At 28.5% G+C, this 17,641-nt stretch overlaps 3 protein-coding genes across 3 annotated transcripts; all 3 read right to left on the bottom strand.

Moving 5' to 3' along the window:
* Positions 1-2,356: 2,356 nt before the first annotated feature.
* LOC108765563 (putative gustatory receptor 28a) lies at positions 2,357-4,743 on the bottom strand. Its single transcript, XM_018514329.1, has 3 exons — positions 3,691-4,743; positions 3,467-3,553; positions 2,357-2,449 (listed from the first exon to the last, which is right to left on the bottom strand). Exons 1-3 carry the CDS (start codon positions 4,741-4,743, stop codon positions 2,357-2,359), a joined length of 1,233 nt encoding a protein of 410 aa, XP_018369831.1.
* Positions 4,744-8,477: 3,734 nt separating this feature from the next.
* On the bottom strand, positions 8,478-9,897 carry LOC108765526 (putative gustatory receptor 28b). The gene is made up of 3 exons (XM_018514286.1): positions 8,887-9,897; positions 8,651-8,737; positions 8,478-8,582 (listed from the first exon to the last, which is right to left on the bottom strand). Exons 1-3 carry the CDS (start codon positions 9,895-9,897, stop codon positions 8,478-8,480), a joined length of 1,203 nt encoding a protein of 400 aa, XP_018369788.1.
* Positions 9,898-12,956: 3,059 nt separating this feature from the next.
* On the bottom strand, positions 12,957-14,361 carry LOC108765525 (putative gustatory receptor 28b). Its single transcript, XM_018514285.1, has 3 exons — positions 13,351-14,361; positions 13,115-13,201; positions 12,957-13,046 (listed from the first exon to the last, which is right to left on the bottom strand). The coding sequence occupies exons 1-3, from the start codon at positions 14,359-14,361 to the stop codon at positions 12,957-12,959; spliced, it is 1,188 nt and encodes a 395-aa protein (XP_018369787.1).
* Between the last annotated feature and the right edge of the window lie 3,280 nt (positions 14,362-17,641).

Here is a 17,641-nt window from a genome sequence, read left to right as displayed (position 1 = left end):
CTTTTTGAACTCTCTGTGCTATCTGAGTATATTTAGTATTTATATTTAATATAATACTGTATTTTTTTAACGAGAAATAACAATTAAAATTACATTACATAACATATTAATAGGTTATATTATATAATATACGTACAGAGCAATGCTCAGAAATCAATTAATACATATTTAAGCATATTTAAACAAATAAAATGTTAAATTTTATATTTAATTAAATGTTAACATATTAATCGAATAAAATTTTCATAGGTTTAGTATGTTTATATACATGTATTTATTGGAATACAAGAATGAAATGTTAAACGATTATATATCTATTCACATAACGAAAAGAAGTAAAAATATTTAATTCATTTATATTGTTGACAAGTCCATTATGGCCTAAAGCAAACGCATTCGTGAACTAGTAAAACATATGTGACAACTGCTACGAAATTAGCGAGCATGTAGTAACTATTACGCTCGAGAATCCTGAATACGCTATTATCATCTTTCCAGAAATGAAAATCTCATACAATATTACCAACTTGCAAATACAACAAACGCAGATAATAAGGGTTCATAGAATGAAAAGCGGTTTGTAATCTCGAAAGTTGAAACGTTGATTCTGTATGGAAATATTCCGAGGATGTGACAGAATTAAGTGAAGCAGAACTACATCAAGGATTCAAAGTTTGTAACGTAAAACAATTGCCATTGTTTCCGTATTTTATCCTTGGCCCGTTTGTGGAATTTCGACGAAGAGTTGAACATCTTCATTATAGAGAACTTCAATCTAAGCCATTGATGTACAATTTAAAAATTAATTATTATCAATACACTAAATTATTAATTATTTCAGTTATGAATACACTTTATCAATAATACGAATGTGATCTGCAAATGCTTCTTTTTTAAATATATATATATTTTATTTTATTTTTCTAACAACATACACGTTATATACCGACATATCTCTTTGTTGTTAATTTACATTTGGTGAGTTTAAATTTAAGACTGAGAACACAGATAGTGCATCGAGAAGCGAGACCAAACTGAATAAGTTTCTTAGTCGTTAAGTAACCATGACGCTCTTCAATCATTTATCACGTGCAGTGCAGCGTACATATTGCTACATAATATAATAATGTGTAATTATTGTAACACATCAGCAATATTTTTTATTTATACATATACATATACATATACACGAAACAGTAAATTCACAGTATACATCGATAGCTCGCAAAGATTAATAATTCTAATAATGACTAAAATTTCATTCTCCATATTCCATACATTATCCATTAGTAGGATATATTCTTTATAATATCACACACACATGTACACACAAATTTGGTACTTAAGGTTTTTAATTTTCATATAGTTTATTATATCATTTTTAATGTGAAAATATTGTTGACATTTTTTTGTCAATCAAAATATGTTGTTGATATTTGAGTTTTATGCAGCTAATTATAGTATAATTTTTTCTTGAATTTACTAAAATATTTTAAATTAAATTAAATTTATTTTAGTATTTTTTTAATATTGTATACTAAAGCATTAAATTACGCAATTACTTTGAAGTATAACATTGTGAAAAACATGTGTGACAAATGAAATGTTAATAAATTGGAACTAGAATACAAGTACAATATTAATAAATTGAAACTAGAATAATACAAATACAATGCTATTGATAAAGATTAATCTAACTATTTATCTAGATTAAAATTAATCGACATATTCTCTCTCTTTGGTGAAATTCTTAACAGATCGTAATCTATAAACTACATGCAGGATAGCTAATCTTCTTTATTTTAGCAATAATAAAAAATGTAATGACAAAAGACATCAATGTTATCACGCTAATTTATCAATCGCATTACATTTTAATGAAATGTCCTTTAATCATCGTTAATAGATGAATTAGCTCAAAATGCAAAGAAATATTCAATAAGCTGTTTTCGAAAATTAGTTTTAATTATAAAGTCCATTTCAAAAATATGTTTCACTTTTTATCATGTTCTGAGAAAAATAAAATTATATTATAATAAGTCTAAATCAATTTAAATATTAGACAAGATTAACCAAAGGTATCACTAACAAATTTTAACCTCAAGTTATCATATTAAGATATTTCTTACGAACATATTTATTATATTTGACACACGATACACATAAGCAAGTAAAATACATTTACACAGTAAAGATTTATTTTTGCAATTAAATGTTAACATATAAGGTTTTGTCTCTATATACACTTATTACGTCTACATGTGTCTAATGTTGAAACATACACAAAATAATACGTTTAAATATTTAAAAGAATATTTTTTTATTTTATTTGATTATCTTTTTTTAATTAGATTGTTTATGTAATATTGTTTGTAATCTTATTACAAACTTGATCAGTAATTAAAAATTGTATTAAAATTAATAGATATGTAGTGATGTTACTCACTATCTAAAATTAAATATTATACCTTTTAAACAAACGGCTTCCGAACAAATCAAATTTGAACAATAAAGGAGCATTAAAAGCCAACGCAGGATAACAGTGCAATAAATATATTAATTTACTTTACATTATATCTTGATAAACATTCGACCATATATCTGGTCATCCTCAGTATCGTAAATCAAACTGGTATTAACCGCTACTTACAAAATTATCATCTACAAAATATTTATAATAACATAAATGTCCGTCACGAAAAGATTCTTCTTTCTCTTTGTTTCATTATAGTACAACATCGTTGAAAATTATTGTTGCTTAATTTGAAATTCCACCAGCATCTCCGACCCTCATAGGACATTCCCAAATTCTATGAGTCGAACAGAAACACCAATATAAGGATAAATCGTACCGTATTACATGTTAAAATCGCTGACAAGCTCTCAAAAATATGTGTATCGTCAGAAACAAAAATGGAAAAACCGCTCAGTGTCACATATTAAAATCTCTGACAAGACCTCAAATAGATATAGTCAATATAAATGTAACAGTTTTCCATTTGTATTTCTGATGATGCAAATATTTTTGAGAGCTTGTCAGCGATTTTAACATGTGATACGGTACGATTTATCCATTGGTGTTTCTGTTTGACTCACAGAATTTGGGAATGCTGTGAAGGTCGGAGATGCTGGTGGAATTTCAAATTAAGTAACAATAATTCTCAACGACATTGTATTATAATGAGACAAAGAGAAAGAAGAATCTTTTCGTGACGGACGTTTATGTTATTATAAATATTTTGCAGACGACAATTTTATAAGTAGCGGTTAATATATTAATTTGATTTGCGATACTGAGGATTATCAAATATATGATCGAAACGTTTATCAAGATATATGTAAAGTAAATTAATATATTTATTGCACTGTCACCCTGTATTGGCTTTTATGCTCCTTCAATGTTCAAATTAAAATTGTATATAAATAATCAATACACATTATTTAAAACAAATAATAATTCACTTACCCCGACGAGAAGTGTTGCGTCTACTATAAGACCCTTAGCGGAAAATGTATTTTCCCGTTGCAGTACTTGTAAAGAAAACAACTGCAACTACAAAACATCAGATTAGAAGATGATTAAATACAAAATTAAGAAATAATTACTAACTACACAGATTTAATGTATAAAGTTTGACACACGAGATATCTTCAGAAAATGTACAAATCAAATTTTATTATTTTATTTACTTCATCTTTAATTTGTTCATCGATAGTGTCATTCAATATTTCATGAACGGTGGTACCAATCCTCATGGCCTCATCCTTGCCAGTATCACAAGCCCATCCCATCAGCGCTATTTTGATGCACTGATACATCAAAGACGTTAACAGTAACCAATCCAAAAGCTTGTGATTTACATTTTTCGTATCAATTTTCCAATGAAAAATATAGAAATATAAAAGGAAAGTAAGCTCAGAAAAAGTTATAACTATGGTAGCGAGAAGCTGTGGACTGAAAATTGTATTCAACATTTGCACGGCGTCACTGGTAATCAAATGCTGTTTTCTCAAAGCTTTGAGTTTCATTAGTAGGAATGGATTTTTCTGTTTATGATAAATCCTCCTCAAAAGATGTGGTTCGTCGTTCATCACAACTTGCTCCAAATTCGCCAGGTTATCGTTGATTTCCTTAAAACAGGCCTTTAATACACATACGCAATTTATATATAACATATCCATTTGAAGTATTATCAAGTTCATGTACAGTATGAAAATCTTGTCCATGTTATTAAACTCTAATACAAAACGATAAAATGTTGCTTGCCCGATTAAAAAAAAGAATCCGAAAATATCTTTAGCATGAATCAATTTAGATAGCTTTCGATACGAATCAGGAGGCAGTCTCAGAGAGATTTCCATTATATTTTGGAGTAAGTGCATCCGAGAACCGTTCAAAATATATGTAACAATCGCAATAAACCCGCTGAGTGTAAAAAAACAATTACGTTCAAAAGCCAAAGCTATGGTATCAAACTTGATTGTTCCAATAATGTTAATTCTACACAATACTCCTAGTTCGTAAATACAGAGAATGCCTATAATAACGGTTGCCAGAATAGAGCGCTGTTTCGTAGTTTCAAAAGTCGAAGCGTTGATGCGATACGGAAATATTCCGAGTATGCGGCAAAAGGTGAAGCAGGGATGCATAAGCGATTGAAAGTCCGTAGCATGGAACAACTGCCATTTTTTCCACATTTTGCACTCAGTGCATCTTCGAAATTTCAATGACATATTTATCATTATTGGTAAAATAGAAGTTCCCAATAACTTATATTATACAACAACTTAGATTGTACTGTCCAAAAATGATTAATTTTACGCTTTAGCATTCACATAAACTTTAAAGTGAGAATTGCTTTCTGTATATAGCCTTCAAGATTATTTGATAAGGATTCCTCATTGATCTACACTCGGACAATTTTCATTTAAAACTGCAGGCAATTGCAGCATCGAAACAATACCTAAGCCGTCAATTGTTAGTCATAAAGTAACCATGGTACTCTTCGATCGGCAATCATCATCTTTGATGTGTGCAGAGTATAATAAAATAAAATAAAACGTAACTATAGTATAACTCAGAAAATCATGTGTACATACATCAAATTAACTGTGTTCTACATGAATTGATAGCTTTCTCAAAGTAATCTTAATATAACTAATTTAAAAAATATTAAATATTAGGGTTTTATAATACATATAGAGTATTTAAAATTTCTATATTACAACATTGAGATTTAACTGTTTCCGTATGACATTTTTCTATTGTATATTTATGTGTATTCATACTCATAATTTATTTCATTTTCTTATACAGTGAGAGCAAAAAATTTCGTACAAGGATATTAAAAGTAATTTCAAAATTGTATTAGTTTATTGATACTGACATTAATACGACACATTAATAATGTTTTAATCTCTTAAAACGAAATCGTTAAATTATTCAATAAGTTCAAAATGATATCTTTCACAAATACGTTTATACTTATGCTACACATATATCCTCATATCTTTATAAAAAAGAAAATATTTTTATTATATAACGATAACGAAAAGTTTATTTTTCACAAAGGTTATAACCATATATATTTGGCCATTAATTATTTATTTTATCTTTCTTAGTAGATTATTTGTGTAACATTATTTGCAAATCTTCCGTTGCAAAATTGCGTGGTATACAAGAATTGAATCAAGATTAATGTGTATATAGTTACGTTACCCACTATCTAAAATCAGATTTATAAGAATAAACAATACGCAAGTATTGAATTAATTAAGAAACAAATAATCGCTCACTTACTGCAGTTAAAAGAATAGCATCCATAACGAAACTTTTCACGAAGAATGCATTTCCGCGGTGCATTATTTGCAAAAAAACAGCTGCAACTGTAACACGTGAAATTATAATTAAATACGGGATTACCATTCTTCACACTGCAAGATTTCTTTTAGTTAGAAATACAATTAAAAAAATTATCTCGTGTTTTATTTGCGCATCTGAAATGTTATTAAGTATATATAATAATCATGAACGATGGTGTCAATTTTCATGGCCTGATTTTTACCAGTCTCACAAGCTCATACTATCAACGCTATTTTTATAGAGTAATATATCATAATTAGGTACTAATAAATACAAATCATAAATCTGATTATCCAATTGGTTTAGTAACGTTTTTCAATGCAATATATAAAAGTATAAGTTATAAGTGAATTCGCGCGACAAAATGTAATAGCGAAAAGCTGCAGACTGAAAATCGTAGCATCTGCACTGTGTCACTGATCACCAAGGGCTGTTTCTTTAACTCAATGAGTTCCATTAACAGAAATGAATTTCTATTATAGAACATCGCATGTTCAATTAAATAGACAAAACCAAGAATATCTTTAGTATGGATCAATTTAGACAGCTTTTAATACGAATTCATGGGCAGTTTCGTTAGAGAAAATATTCATTACGGTCTAGAATAAATGCATTCGAAGATCACTGAAAATGTATGCAACGATCGTGATAAAAGTACCGAGTATATAAAAACCATTACGCTCAAGTGTCTTAAACTCATTCTACACATTTACTTGCGTAAGCATAATAGTTGTAAGTGGTTGTAGTTGTAAGGATTGACCAATCACAGTCTGATATGAGGAGAATATTCTACTGTGTTCAATTCTTGTAGCTACAACCACTTATCAACTATGCTTACGCAACTGATGTAGAATAAGCTTTAGGTACGCCTTTGAATTTAATCGTTCTAGCAATGTCAATCCCATAAAGCGCTTCTAGTTCGTAAATGCAGAAAATACAAAGAACAAGTTGATAATACGTAACGCTGCAGTTTAGAAGTTTCGAAAGTTGAATCATTGTTTTTGTACGAGAATATTCCGATAATATTGCAAAACGTGAAACAGGATCAATGATCGAAAGTCCGTAGCACAGAACAGTTGCCATTTTCCCCACATTTTACACTTGGTAGCTTCGTGTAATTTTGTTGACAAACTGAACATCAGTACCTACAATGATCTACCTCATAAGCTACATCATATACTGCTCAAAATGATTATATTTTATATTATATAGTATTAGTATATATTTTTTTACCGTGAGAATTTCTTTCTGAATATAGCTTTTGAATTCTAATTGCATAAATATAGACTTTTTTCGTTGATCTATACTTAGAGAATTTTAGTTAATAACTATAAAGTTGTTACTATCTTGAAATATTAGTATTATTTGTTAATAGAAGGTAACCATGATGATTCGATCGGTAATTATTACCTTTGGTATTGTGCATTATAAACTACAATGTAACAAATTTTGCTTAATTGATATTACAAAGTATTCGTTACAATTAAATTTGTTCCCATTTGTTATAGCGAAATTTATTACTTTGCGCTAAATAAATAGTTATATAAATATTAAATGTTAATAACAATATTAATAATAAAAAAGGATGTAATATAGTGGACAAATTAAAATTGAATATTTTTGCTGAAGCATGAAAATATAATCATGTGCATGCGAATAAATGTAATGAGTCACTTAATCTATACTATCTCAAAATTACATATAATAGCTCAAAACGATTGTTTGAAACTATTATTGTTTATATATATATATATATATTTTTTTTTTTAATTTGATATCAATTTCTGTTGGTTATAGAAATATTAAAAACGTTATTCTAAATTATTTATTTAAAAGAATTAGAAGGTACCCATTGAATAATTTTAATAGAGCGTTAAGCCAATTTTATTTTAGAACAAAAAATACATTATGAAATAACTTTAGCGGTGACTTTTAATATTTACGATTTAATGATAATAAGATAAAAGAAAAAGATAAAATTCTATGCATCAATTGCTAGTAATAAAAAGTATACTTTTGTAATAATAATGAAGAAGTTCTTTGAAAACTATGAATGTCATAGATTGTATCATAAAACATTGATATAAACATTTTATTTCGAATTATAGCTAAATTTCTACTGTTGTCAATATAGCATCGAGAGAGAGAGAGAGAGAGAGAGAGAGAGAGAGAGAGATTAGATACAATAATTTTATTTATATATTTATTTGTATATTAAATCTTAAGTTATCGCAGAATGATCAATAATACTTTGAGGATCTGATATACCTTTATTATAAAAATATTAATTGAATATTTTTTATATGTTAAAAATAAATTTAAAATAATACCAACTCATAACACGCGCGCGCGCGCGCGCGAAATAGTAATTAAACCAATTAATAAATACGAAACAACATTTTTTAGAAATATGTTTATTATTATTATTATGTTAAAAGAATACATAAGTGAAAGTGTAAAATATTAAAGACTTATTTCTAAAATGCATCACATAATGTTTTATTTGTATATACATACATATATATGTGTACATATTCTTATATTATATGTTATAAAAGAGAAAGCCTTAACTTTAATAATTTCTTTCTGTTGTTAATTATATACTTCTGTTTAATTAAGTTATTTGTGTACCATTATTTACTGTCGTTACGTTGCATAAATGTGCAGTAATAAAAAATTGTATTAAGATTAATAGATATGTAGTTACGTTACTCACTATCTAAAATCAGATTTAAAAATAAACATTAAACATCGAATCAATTAAAAAGCAAATAATTATTCATTTACCGCAATAAGAAGAGTAACATCCACATTGAGACCTTTTGCAGAGAATGTATTTTCACAATGCAGTATTTGCACGGAAAATAGCTGCAACTGCAAAACCTGAGATTATAGTACATTTAATTATAAGACTCTAAAACTATAATTGGTCTGACAGATTTTATACAAATATGAAAAAGTTACATTAATAAACGAAATGCCTTTAGACAAACATAAAAACTAAATTTTATTTTTTCATTTACCTCTTCTGTAATTTCTTTATCTGAGGTATTGTTAAGCAGATCATGAACGGTAATTGCAATCTTCACTGCCCTGTCTTTACCGGTCTCACAAGCCCATACTACCAATGATATCTTTATACAATGAACCGTGGTATGCACCAGTGAAGGTATATGAGAAAATATTTCAAATATGTTGTTCTCAAACATACTAATTTCCCAATACGTTATATAGTAATATAGATGGAAAGTGAGCTGAGAAAAAGTCATAATTACAGTAGTGAGAATGTGCAGACTGAAAATCGTGTTTAGCATCTGCACTGTATCACTAATTGCTAGATGCTGCTTCTTCAAAGCTTTGAGTTCCATTAACAAGAATGAATTTTTGTTCTCGTGATAGATTCGTCTCGACAGATGCTGCTCATCGTTTATGATGAGTTCTCGCAAATTTATTAGATTGTCATCGATCCTTTTAAAACAAGCTTTCAATATACAAACACAATTCATATACAACATATCCATTTGAAATGCCATCAGATGAATGTACGGTATAGGCACTTTGTACCAAGTAAAATCCAATTTGAAACAATAAAATATTTCTACTATAACTCGAAGGAAGAAACCGAAGATGTCCTTGGTATGGATCAGCTTAGATAGTTTTTCATACGAATTGATGGGCAGTTTTGAAGAGACATTCATTATGGTTTGGAAGAAGTGCATTCGAGAGTCACTCAAAATGTATGCGACGACCATCATAAAATTAGCGGATATGTATAAGCAGCTGCGCTCAAGAGCCTTAGGTACATTTCCGACATAAATTGTTCCAGCGATGTTAATCTCATACAGCACTACTAGCATGTAAATACTGAAAACACCAAGAATGAAGATTGTTAGAATGTAACGCTGTTTAGAAGTCTCGAAGGTTGAACCACTGATTTTGTACGGAAATATTCCGAGGATACTGCTGAAGGTGAAGCAGGGATACATCAGCGATTGAAAGTCCTTAGCACGGAACAGCTGCCATTTCTTCCACATTTTGGTACTTGTCACTTCTTTAAAGTTTCAATGGCATATTAATTATTACCGATGTATAACAATTTATAACAATCCAAATTACCACAGTGCCCAAATATTTTTATACTTTAACATAAACATGAGTTTTACTGCGGTGGATATCTGAATGTATTCTTCCGTTTGTTTATAAATGTAAGCTTTTCGACAATCTGCACCCGGCGAACTTTAGTTAAAAACTGCAAGCGGTTGCTGTATCGAAACAATACTTAAGGAGTTGTTAGTCGTAAAGTAACCATGGTGCTCTTCGATTAGTAATTGTTATACCATTGTTGTGCAGAGTATAACACATATGCGTAATTGTCATTATTTATATATATAACTCACCACAATCGTATATGTATGTGTCAAATAGAGAATAATAACTATGGCATACATGATCAGTAATATTCTGAAAGTATCCTTAACTATTTCTGAGATATATTAGGTGTACAACTTAATTCTCGACATCTACATTTAACTCTCAAGTACACGAGTGGGTCATTTGGACCCGGATGAAAATTTCAGTCGGCCGCTATTTTTGTATCTGTTAATATTGCAGATAAGGTTTTGAAGTGAGAGGATAAAAAGCTTGGAACATTTCTCTGTCAATCACCGTGATGCAATTGTTTCGATGTTGTTTTGATGCTAAATGTGACGTAATAAAAGTTTGATTTGAATGACTTGGACTTGTCAAGTGTAAATTCGACAGATTTTTGCTGAAAGTGAAAATTCGTTTAGTACACTGTTAGAAATGTTCTTAAATTTCATTAACTTTTAATGTACATTGGTGCGAATGAAGTTTAATTTCTCTGTAACTGAAAGGACTATTAATGCACATGTTAATGAGATTTAAGTTTACAGGAACTGAAAAATTAAGTGTAATAAAATTTAATATACTTTTCATTTACGGATATAAATGACATTTAATTAATCGTAATTGAAATAACTATTAATGTACATATTAATGAAATTTAAGTTTGTAGTACATTAAATTTCAATACGCTTAACTTAAAAGTTAAGCATATTGAAATTTAATGTACTTTTACATATACGAATATTAATATTTTAATTAAGCCTAATACTATTAACGCTTAACGTTTAATACGTTTACGTTTCTTACATGTCATTAACGTAAATTACTTTTCAGTTACAGATCTCGTACTTTTCATTAACGTGTAAATTAATTTCTATAATAATGTGTTCATTAATTTCAATACACACGTTCAACACATTTAAAACTACTGTAATTTAGTTTTTATTTGCATCATTCATTACATTTAATTTCGTGCATAACCACATGCTTCCTTTACATGTTAATTAAAATTCATTGAGAAATTTCTAACAGTGTAAGTGCCTGTTTATCAGTACTGTAGTCAAATATATGTGTTGTCTTCTTATAATTAAAATATATATTTATTGTCAAATAAACATTTTTGCGAAAGAAGCGTCTTGGTGAAACGGTCTTCGTGAAACAAATCTCTATTTTCTGGAATTATAAGACGTGAGTAAATGTTGAAATCATTATATATTTAATATAAAATATTTTTATTGCATTTTTTTAAAGAAAAAAATACCCGACATACCTCCAATATCATTTTTCCAAGCATATATAAAAATGCCCCCACTTTAGTTGCGCAAATAATTATATTTTTTGGAACGAATCAATATAATATTTTTTTTTTTTAATTTATGTTTTCCTCTTTTCAAATACTACTAATCATGTGCATGCGTATAAATATAACATGTCATTTAATCTACTATCTCAAAATTATATAGCTCAAAACGATTATTAAAAACTATTTTATTATTGTTTATGTATATATTTTAATTTATAAATTTCTGTTGTTTATAGAGATATTAAAAACGTTAGGGGCTTACTTGTTTATATGAAAGAAATAGACAGATGCACATTGAGAATTGTCTTAATGAAGCGTTAAATCAATTTTATTTGAAAATACAAAATACATTAACTACAATTAAATAACTTTAGCAGTGACATTTAATATTTATGATTTAACAATAAGATAACAGAAAAAGATAAAATTCTATGCATGTATTGCTAGTAATAAAAAATATTCTTTTTGTAATAATAATAAAGAATTGAGATTTTATTTTAAATTATTTATAACTAACAATATAAATTAATCGAGTTCTCAATATTAAAAACAATATTACAAAAACAATAGGCAACTAAGAGCTAGTACACAGTTATTATTTTATTAATATACGTTACAATTCTTTTTTATTCTTCATCTGTATATACGTATATTTCCGACATTTCGGCTGCTTTTTTTCAACTATCTTCATGGTATAACATTAGGCTTAATAATCCAAAAATTTAAATGCAATTGTTCTGAATGTGTGCAATTGCATTTAAATTTTTGGATTATCAAGCCTAATGTTATACCATGAAAATGACTGAAAAAAGCAGCCGCGGAACGTCGGGAATATATGTACAAGTGAAGAATGAAGAAGAATTGTAACGTACATTAATAATAACTGTGTACTAGCTCTTAATTGCCTATTGTTTTTGTAATATTGTTTATAACTAAATTTTTCTACACCGTTGTCAGTATAACATCGATTAGATATTAGATACAACAATTTTTTATTTATATATTTATTCGTATATTAAATCTTAAGTTATCGCAGAATGACCAATAATACTTTAAGGATCTAATATACTTATTAATTGAATATACTTTCACATATGTTAAAAATAAATTTAAAATTTTATACTAGCCTCATAACGAAATAGTAATAAATTTATTAATTAAAATAATTAATAAATACAAAACAATATTTTTTACAATACGTTTTTTTTATTATTATTATTATTATCCTAAAAGGATATACATAAGCGAGATTGTAAAATATTAAAGACTTATTTCTAAAATACATCATATAATGTTATAAACACATATAACGTCTTATCTGTATATAGATAAATATGTATACATATTCTTATGTTATGAAAGAGAAAGCCTTAATTATTTAATAATCTCTTTCAACTATTAATTATATACCTCTTTTTAATTAAATTATTTGTGTACCATTATTGCGTTGCATAAACGCGCAGTAATCAAAAATTGTACTAATATTAATAGATATGTAGTTACGTTACTCACTATCTAAAATCAGATTTAAAAATAAATAATACATATCGAATTATTTCTAAAGCAAATATTTATTTATTTACCGCAATAAGAAGAGTAACATCCACAATGAGACCTTTTGCAGAGAATACATTTTCGCGATGCAATATTTGCACGGAAAATAGCTGCAACTGCAAAACGTGAGATTACAGTACACTTAATTACAAGACTGTAAAACTATTATTGGTCTGATAGATTTTATACAAATATGAAAAAGTTACATTAATAAACGAAATGTCTTTAGACAAACATAAAAATTAAATTTTAATTTTTAAATTACCTCTTCTGTAACCTGTTTATCTGAGATATTGTTAAGCAAATCGTGAACGGTAATTCCAATCTTCATAGCTCTGTCTTTACCGGTTTCACAGGCCCATACTATCAATATTATTTTTATACAATGAGTACCGGTATGCACTATTGCTGATATATGAAAAAATAAATCAAACGTGCTGTCCTCAGACACGCTAATTCTCCATTCCGTTATATAGTAGTATAGATGGAAAGTAAGCTGAGAAAAAGTAATAATTATAGTAGCGAGAATGTGCAGACTGAAAACTGTGTTTAACATTTGCACTGTATCGCTAATTGCTAGATGCTGCTTCTTCAATGCCTTGAACTCCATTAACAGGAATGAATTTTTGTGCTCGTGATAGATCCTCCTCAAGAGATGCGGCTCATCGTTGATAACGAGTTCCCGCAAATTTACTAGGTTATCATCGATCCTTTTAAAACAAGCCTTCAATATACAAACACAATTCATATACAACATATCCATTTGAAATACCATCAGATTAATATACGGTACAGGCACTCTGTACCAGATAAAGTCCGATCTGATACAATAAACTACTTCTATTATGATTAGAAGGAAAAAACCCAAGATGTCCTTGGTATGAATTAGCTTAGATAATTTTTCATACGAATTGAGGTGCAGTTTTGAAGAAACATTCATTATGGTTTGGAGCAAGTGCATTCGAGAGCCACTTAAAATATATGCGACAACCGCGATAAAATTAGCGGATATATAAAAGCTACTGAGTTCAAGAGCCTTAGGTACATTTCCGACATAGATTGTTCCAGCGACGTTAGTCTCATATAGCACTACTAGCACGTAAATACTGAAAACACCAAGAATGAAGATTGGTAGAATGTAACGCTGTTTAGAAGTCTCGAAGGTTGAACCACTGATTTTGTACGGAAATATTCCGAGGATACTGCTGAAGGTGAAGCAGGGATACATCAGCGATTGAAAGTCCTTAGCACGGAACAGCTGCCATTTCTTCCACATTTTGTACTTGGTGCTTCTTTAAAATTTCAATGGCATTAATTATTACCGATGTATAACAATTTATAATAATCCAAATTACAGTGCCCAAACTAAGTTTCAATGGCATATTAATTATTACCGATGTATAACAATTTATAACAATCCAAATTACCACACTGCCCAAATATTTTTATACTTTAACATAAACATGAGTTTTACTGCGGTAAATATTTCTGAATGTATTCTTCCGTTTGTTTATAAATGTAAGTTTTTTGACAATCTGCACCCGGCGAACTTTAGTTAAAAACTGCAAGCGGTTGATGTATCGAGAGACAATATACTTAAGGAGTTGTTAGTCGTAAAGTAACCATGGTGCTCTTCGATCAGTAATTGTTATACCATTGTTGTGCAGAGTATAACACATATGCGTAATTGCCATTACTTATACATATATACAACTCACCACAATTGTATATGTATGTGTCAAATAGAGGATAATGACTACGGCATACATGATCAGTAATATTCTGAAAGTGTCTGTTTCTGAGATGTACAACTTAATTCTCGGCACGTACATTCAACTCTAATCTACACGAGTAGGTCATTTGGACTCAGATGAAAATTTCAATCAATCACTGTTTTTGTATCTATTAATATTGCAGAATCGAAGTGAAGGGGTAAAAAAGAATGAAAGATTGTTTATTTTTATGTAAATGAACTATATAGTTTTATTAAAAGGGCCTAGAATTAATTTATACTGCTATAATCAGAATGTTTCTGATTATGATCATTTATATGTAGCATAGTCAAGTGTTGTTACCACTGAAATATAATATCTACTGGAATGCGCGAACCTTCGCCGCCTTTGTTAGCAGTGATCCAAGAGAGACCATTTGAAGTGGTATCTTTGTCCTTTTCGAAGTTATACTGCGCATGTGCAGTAAACAGTAATGAGGCTTGTACAGTGTCAGAAAAAGTTAAAATTAATAACGTACGTAGCATGCCAAATGTCAAATGTATGTTAATCCTCAATTATTATTGTTTAATATTTAGATATGGTGAAATACTGTTGTATTAAAAATGACAATATTGTACTAAAAAAGGACATGGATACCACTTCAGATCCTCTTTGTCGGATCGCGAAACTAACGCCAACGCGCGTTCCAGTAGATATTATATTTCAGTGATTGTTACTCTGCAATTTGAAATATTGGATTTTTATTGAATATGTAAGGTGTAAGATTTATGTAAGGTTTGTATAAGGTTTAATATTTCTATACTGCAATTTTAAGATTGTGTGTGTGTGTGCGTATGCGCGTGGGCGCGTGCGTGCGTGTGTGTGTGCGCGCGCGCGCATACATTTGCGTGATATATAATTATAATGCTTAAAAATATTCAAACTTTTTAATTTTTGTGATTGTTTATTTTTATTATTATTTTAAACAGCATCATAGTATCTTGTTTATATGAAACAATGAAAAAAACAATTTATTTGTAAAAACGAAATAATGTACACTGAGAGAAATGATTTTGTTATAGGAACAAATCAAGGAAAAGCAAATGTGATGTATAAAAGTCGTAGATGGTTGCAGGGTCTCAAATCATAAGAAATTGACTAATTCTAGTCAAGTATTCTCCCTATATTTGACTATGCTTGATCGGTTTCCTACGACTTAAGACTCCACGATCATCTGCGAATTCTATGTAAACGAGCTAAAGTCTATGCAAAAGATAGGTTAGATTCTATATAATTTGTCTCTGTTACTAATAATTAGTTGGTATAGCAGACTAGCAGCAATCACAACAACATAATTTATTGTCACATTTACCGATCACCGGTCAAAGGTACTGGTGGCTTGCTAAATTAACAAAATTCTTTCTCTCAGTGTAGATATAACTGTTTGAATGGCGCTAACTCCATGTTAATTTAAAATGCGAAATATGCATTTAAATTTTTAAAACATTAGAATTAATTATACTTTAATAATATTTCTCATGATTCAACAATATCAAAATACCAAAAACAGATAATAAAATTTTGATATTAATTATTAACAAAAACAAATTAGTTATCTGTAATGACAACGAATAAAATTCTTGAAAATTACGTGTGTCACGTACAACGTCGCACATACAGTCTACAACATTGAAGTTTTATATATATTAGTATTCGACCAAAAATGTCGCTTCTTTTGTATTTAGGTAATGTTCTTACATAAACCGTCTTGTTTAGAATCTTATTTATTAAGATTTTACTTTAAATTGTTCGTCGCTACATTTCTACTAATCATTGTCTATGTGACATCGATGAAACATACGCTTAATTCCTTTTTATTTATATTTTTATATATTAAATCTTGAGTTATTGCAAAACGATGCATGCACTCAGAGAAACAAGTCATATGAGTAACTGTAAATTTGTAGTGAAATAGCGCCTCAATATACATATTATTAAATTCTAATAAAAATACTAGATTAAATGAACTAAGAAAATATAGTAACATTAACTATATAATCAATTACAAATAGTTAATGTTACTATATTTTCTTATAGTTCACTTAATTTATTTATTATTCTTATTAAAGCTTTATAATACATAGTTACAAGTTTGTATATGCATTTCTTATTTATTTTTGTCTTCCAAGTTCGAAACTAACGTTGCGCCTTTTATTGTAAGCTGATTTTCTTCTGGAGTAAAAGTGAACTTCGCTACGTCCCTCTGATTACAATGCCGCGTACTGTTCGTGCTGAGCGCCCCCCTTCAGAGAAAAGGGTTTTAATATATTTCTTAAAGAGTTACCTCAACAATGATTAATTAGTTACATGCTATAAAGTGCTTTATTGAAAAAAAGTTTTTGTCTAAACTAAAAAAAATGTAATTGTTATATCTATTTGTATGAAGTCCAAGTAACTACTCAATGTAGTTGAGTCGCTATTTCATTACCAATTAATAGTTCATACAATTTGTTATCATGACTATATTTTTATAACATTCAGCACTACTTCAGTTTCTATTACTTTGTAAAACTAGTCATAGTACTTCAATTGCAAAAGTTGCCAAATTTATAGTTGCCAGAACTATTTCATTTTCTCTTAGTGTGGATATTTTGAAAAAAAATCTGAAATGTTAATTAAATATTTTCTTATATATTAATTATATAGTAATTTCAAAATTGTATTAGTTTACTGATAATAAACATTAATATTTTTTTTAGTTAGAATATTTAATAAGCTCAAAATGATATCTTTCACAAATGTATTTATTACGCTTCAAAGTATAATTAAACAAAAAAAAATATA

The sequence above is a fragment of the Trachymyrmex cornetzi genome, unplaced genomic scaffold (assembly GCF_001594075.2).
Source record: "Trachymyrmex cornetzi isolate Tcor2-1 unplaced genomic scaffold, Tcor1.1 scaffold5, whole genome shotgun sequence".
In the NCBI taxonomy this organism is placed as follows: Eukaryota; Metazoa; Arthropoda; class Insecta; order Hymenoptera; family Formicidae; genus Trachymyrmex; species Trachymyrmex cornetzi.
The sequence above is the reverse complement of the archived record's forward strand: the minus strand, read 5'-3'. Positions and strand labels throughout refer to the sequence as shown.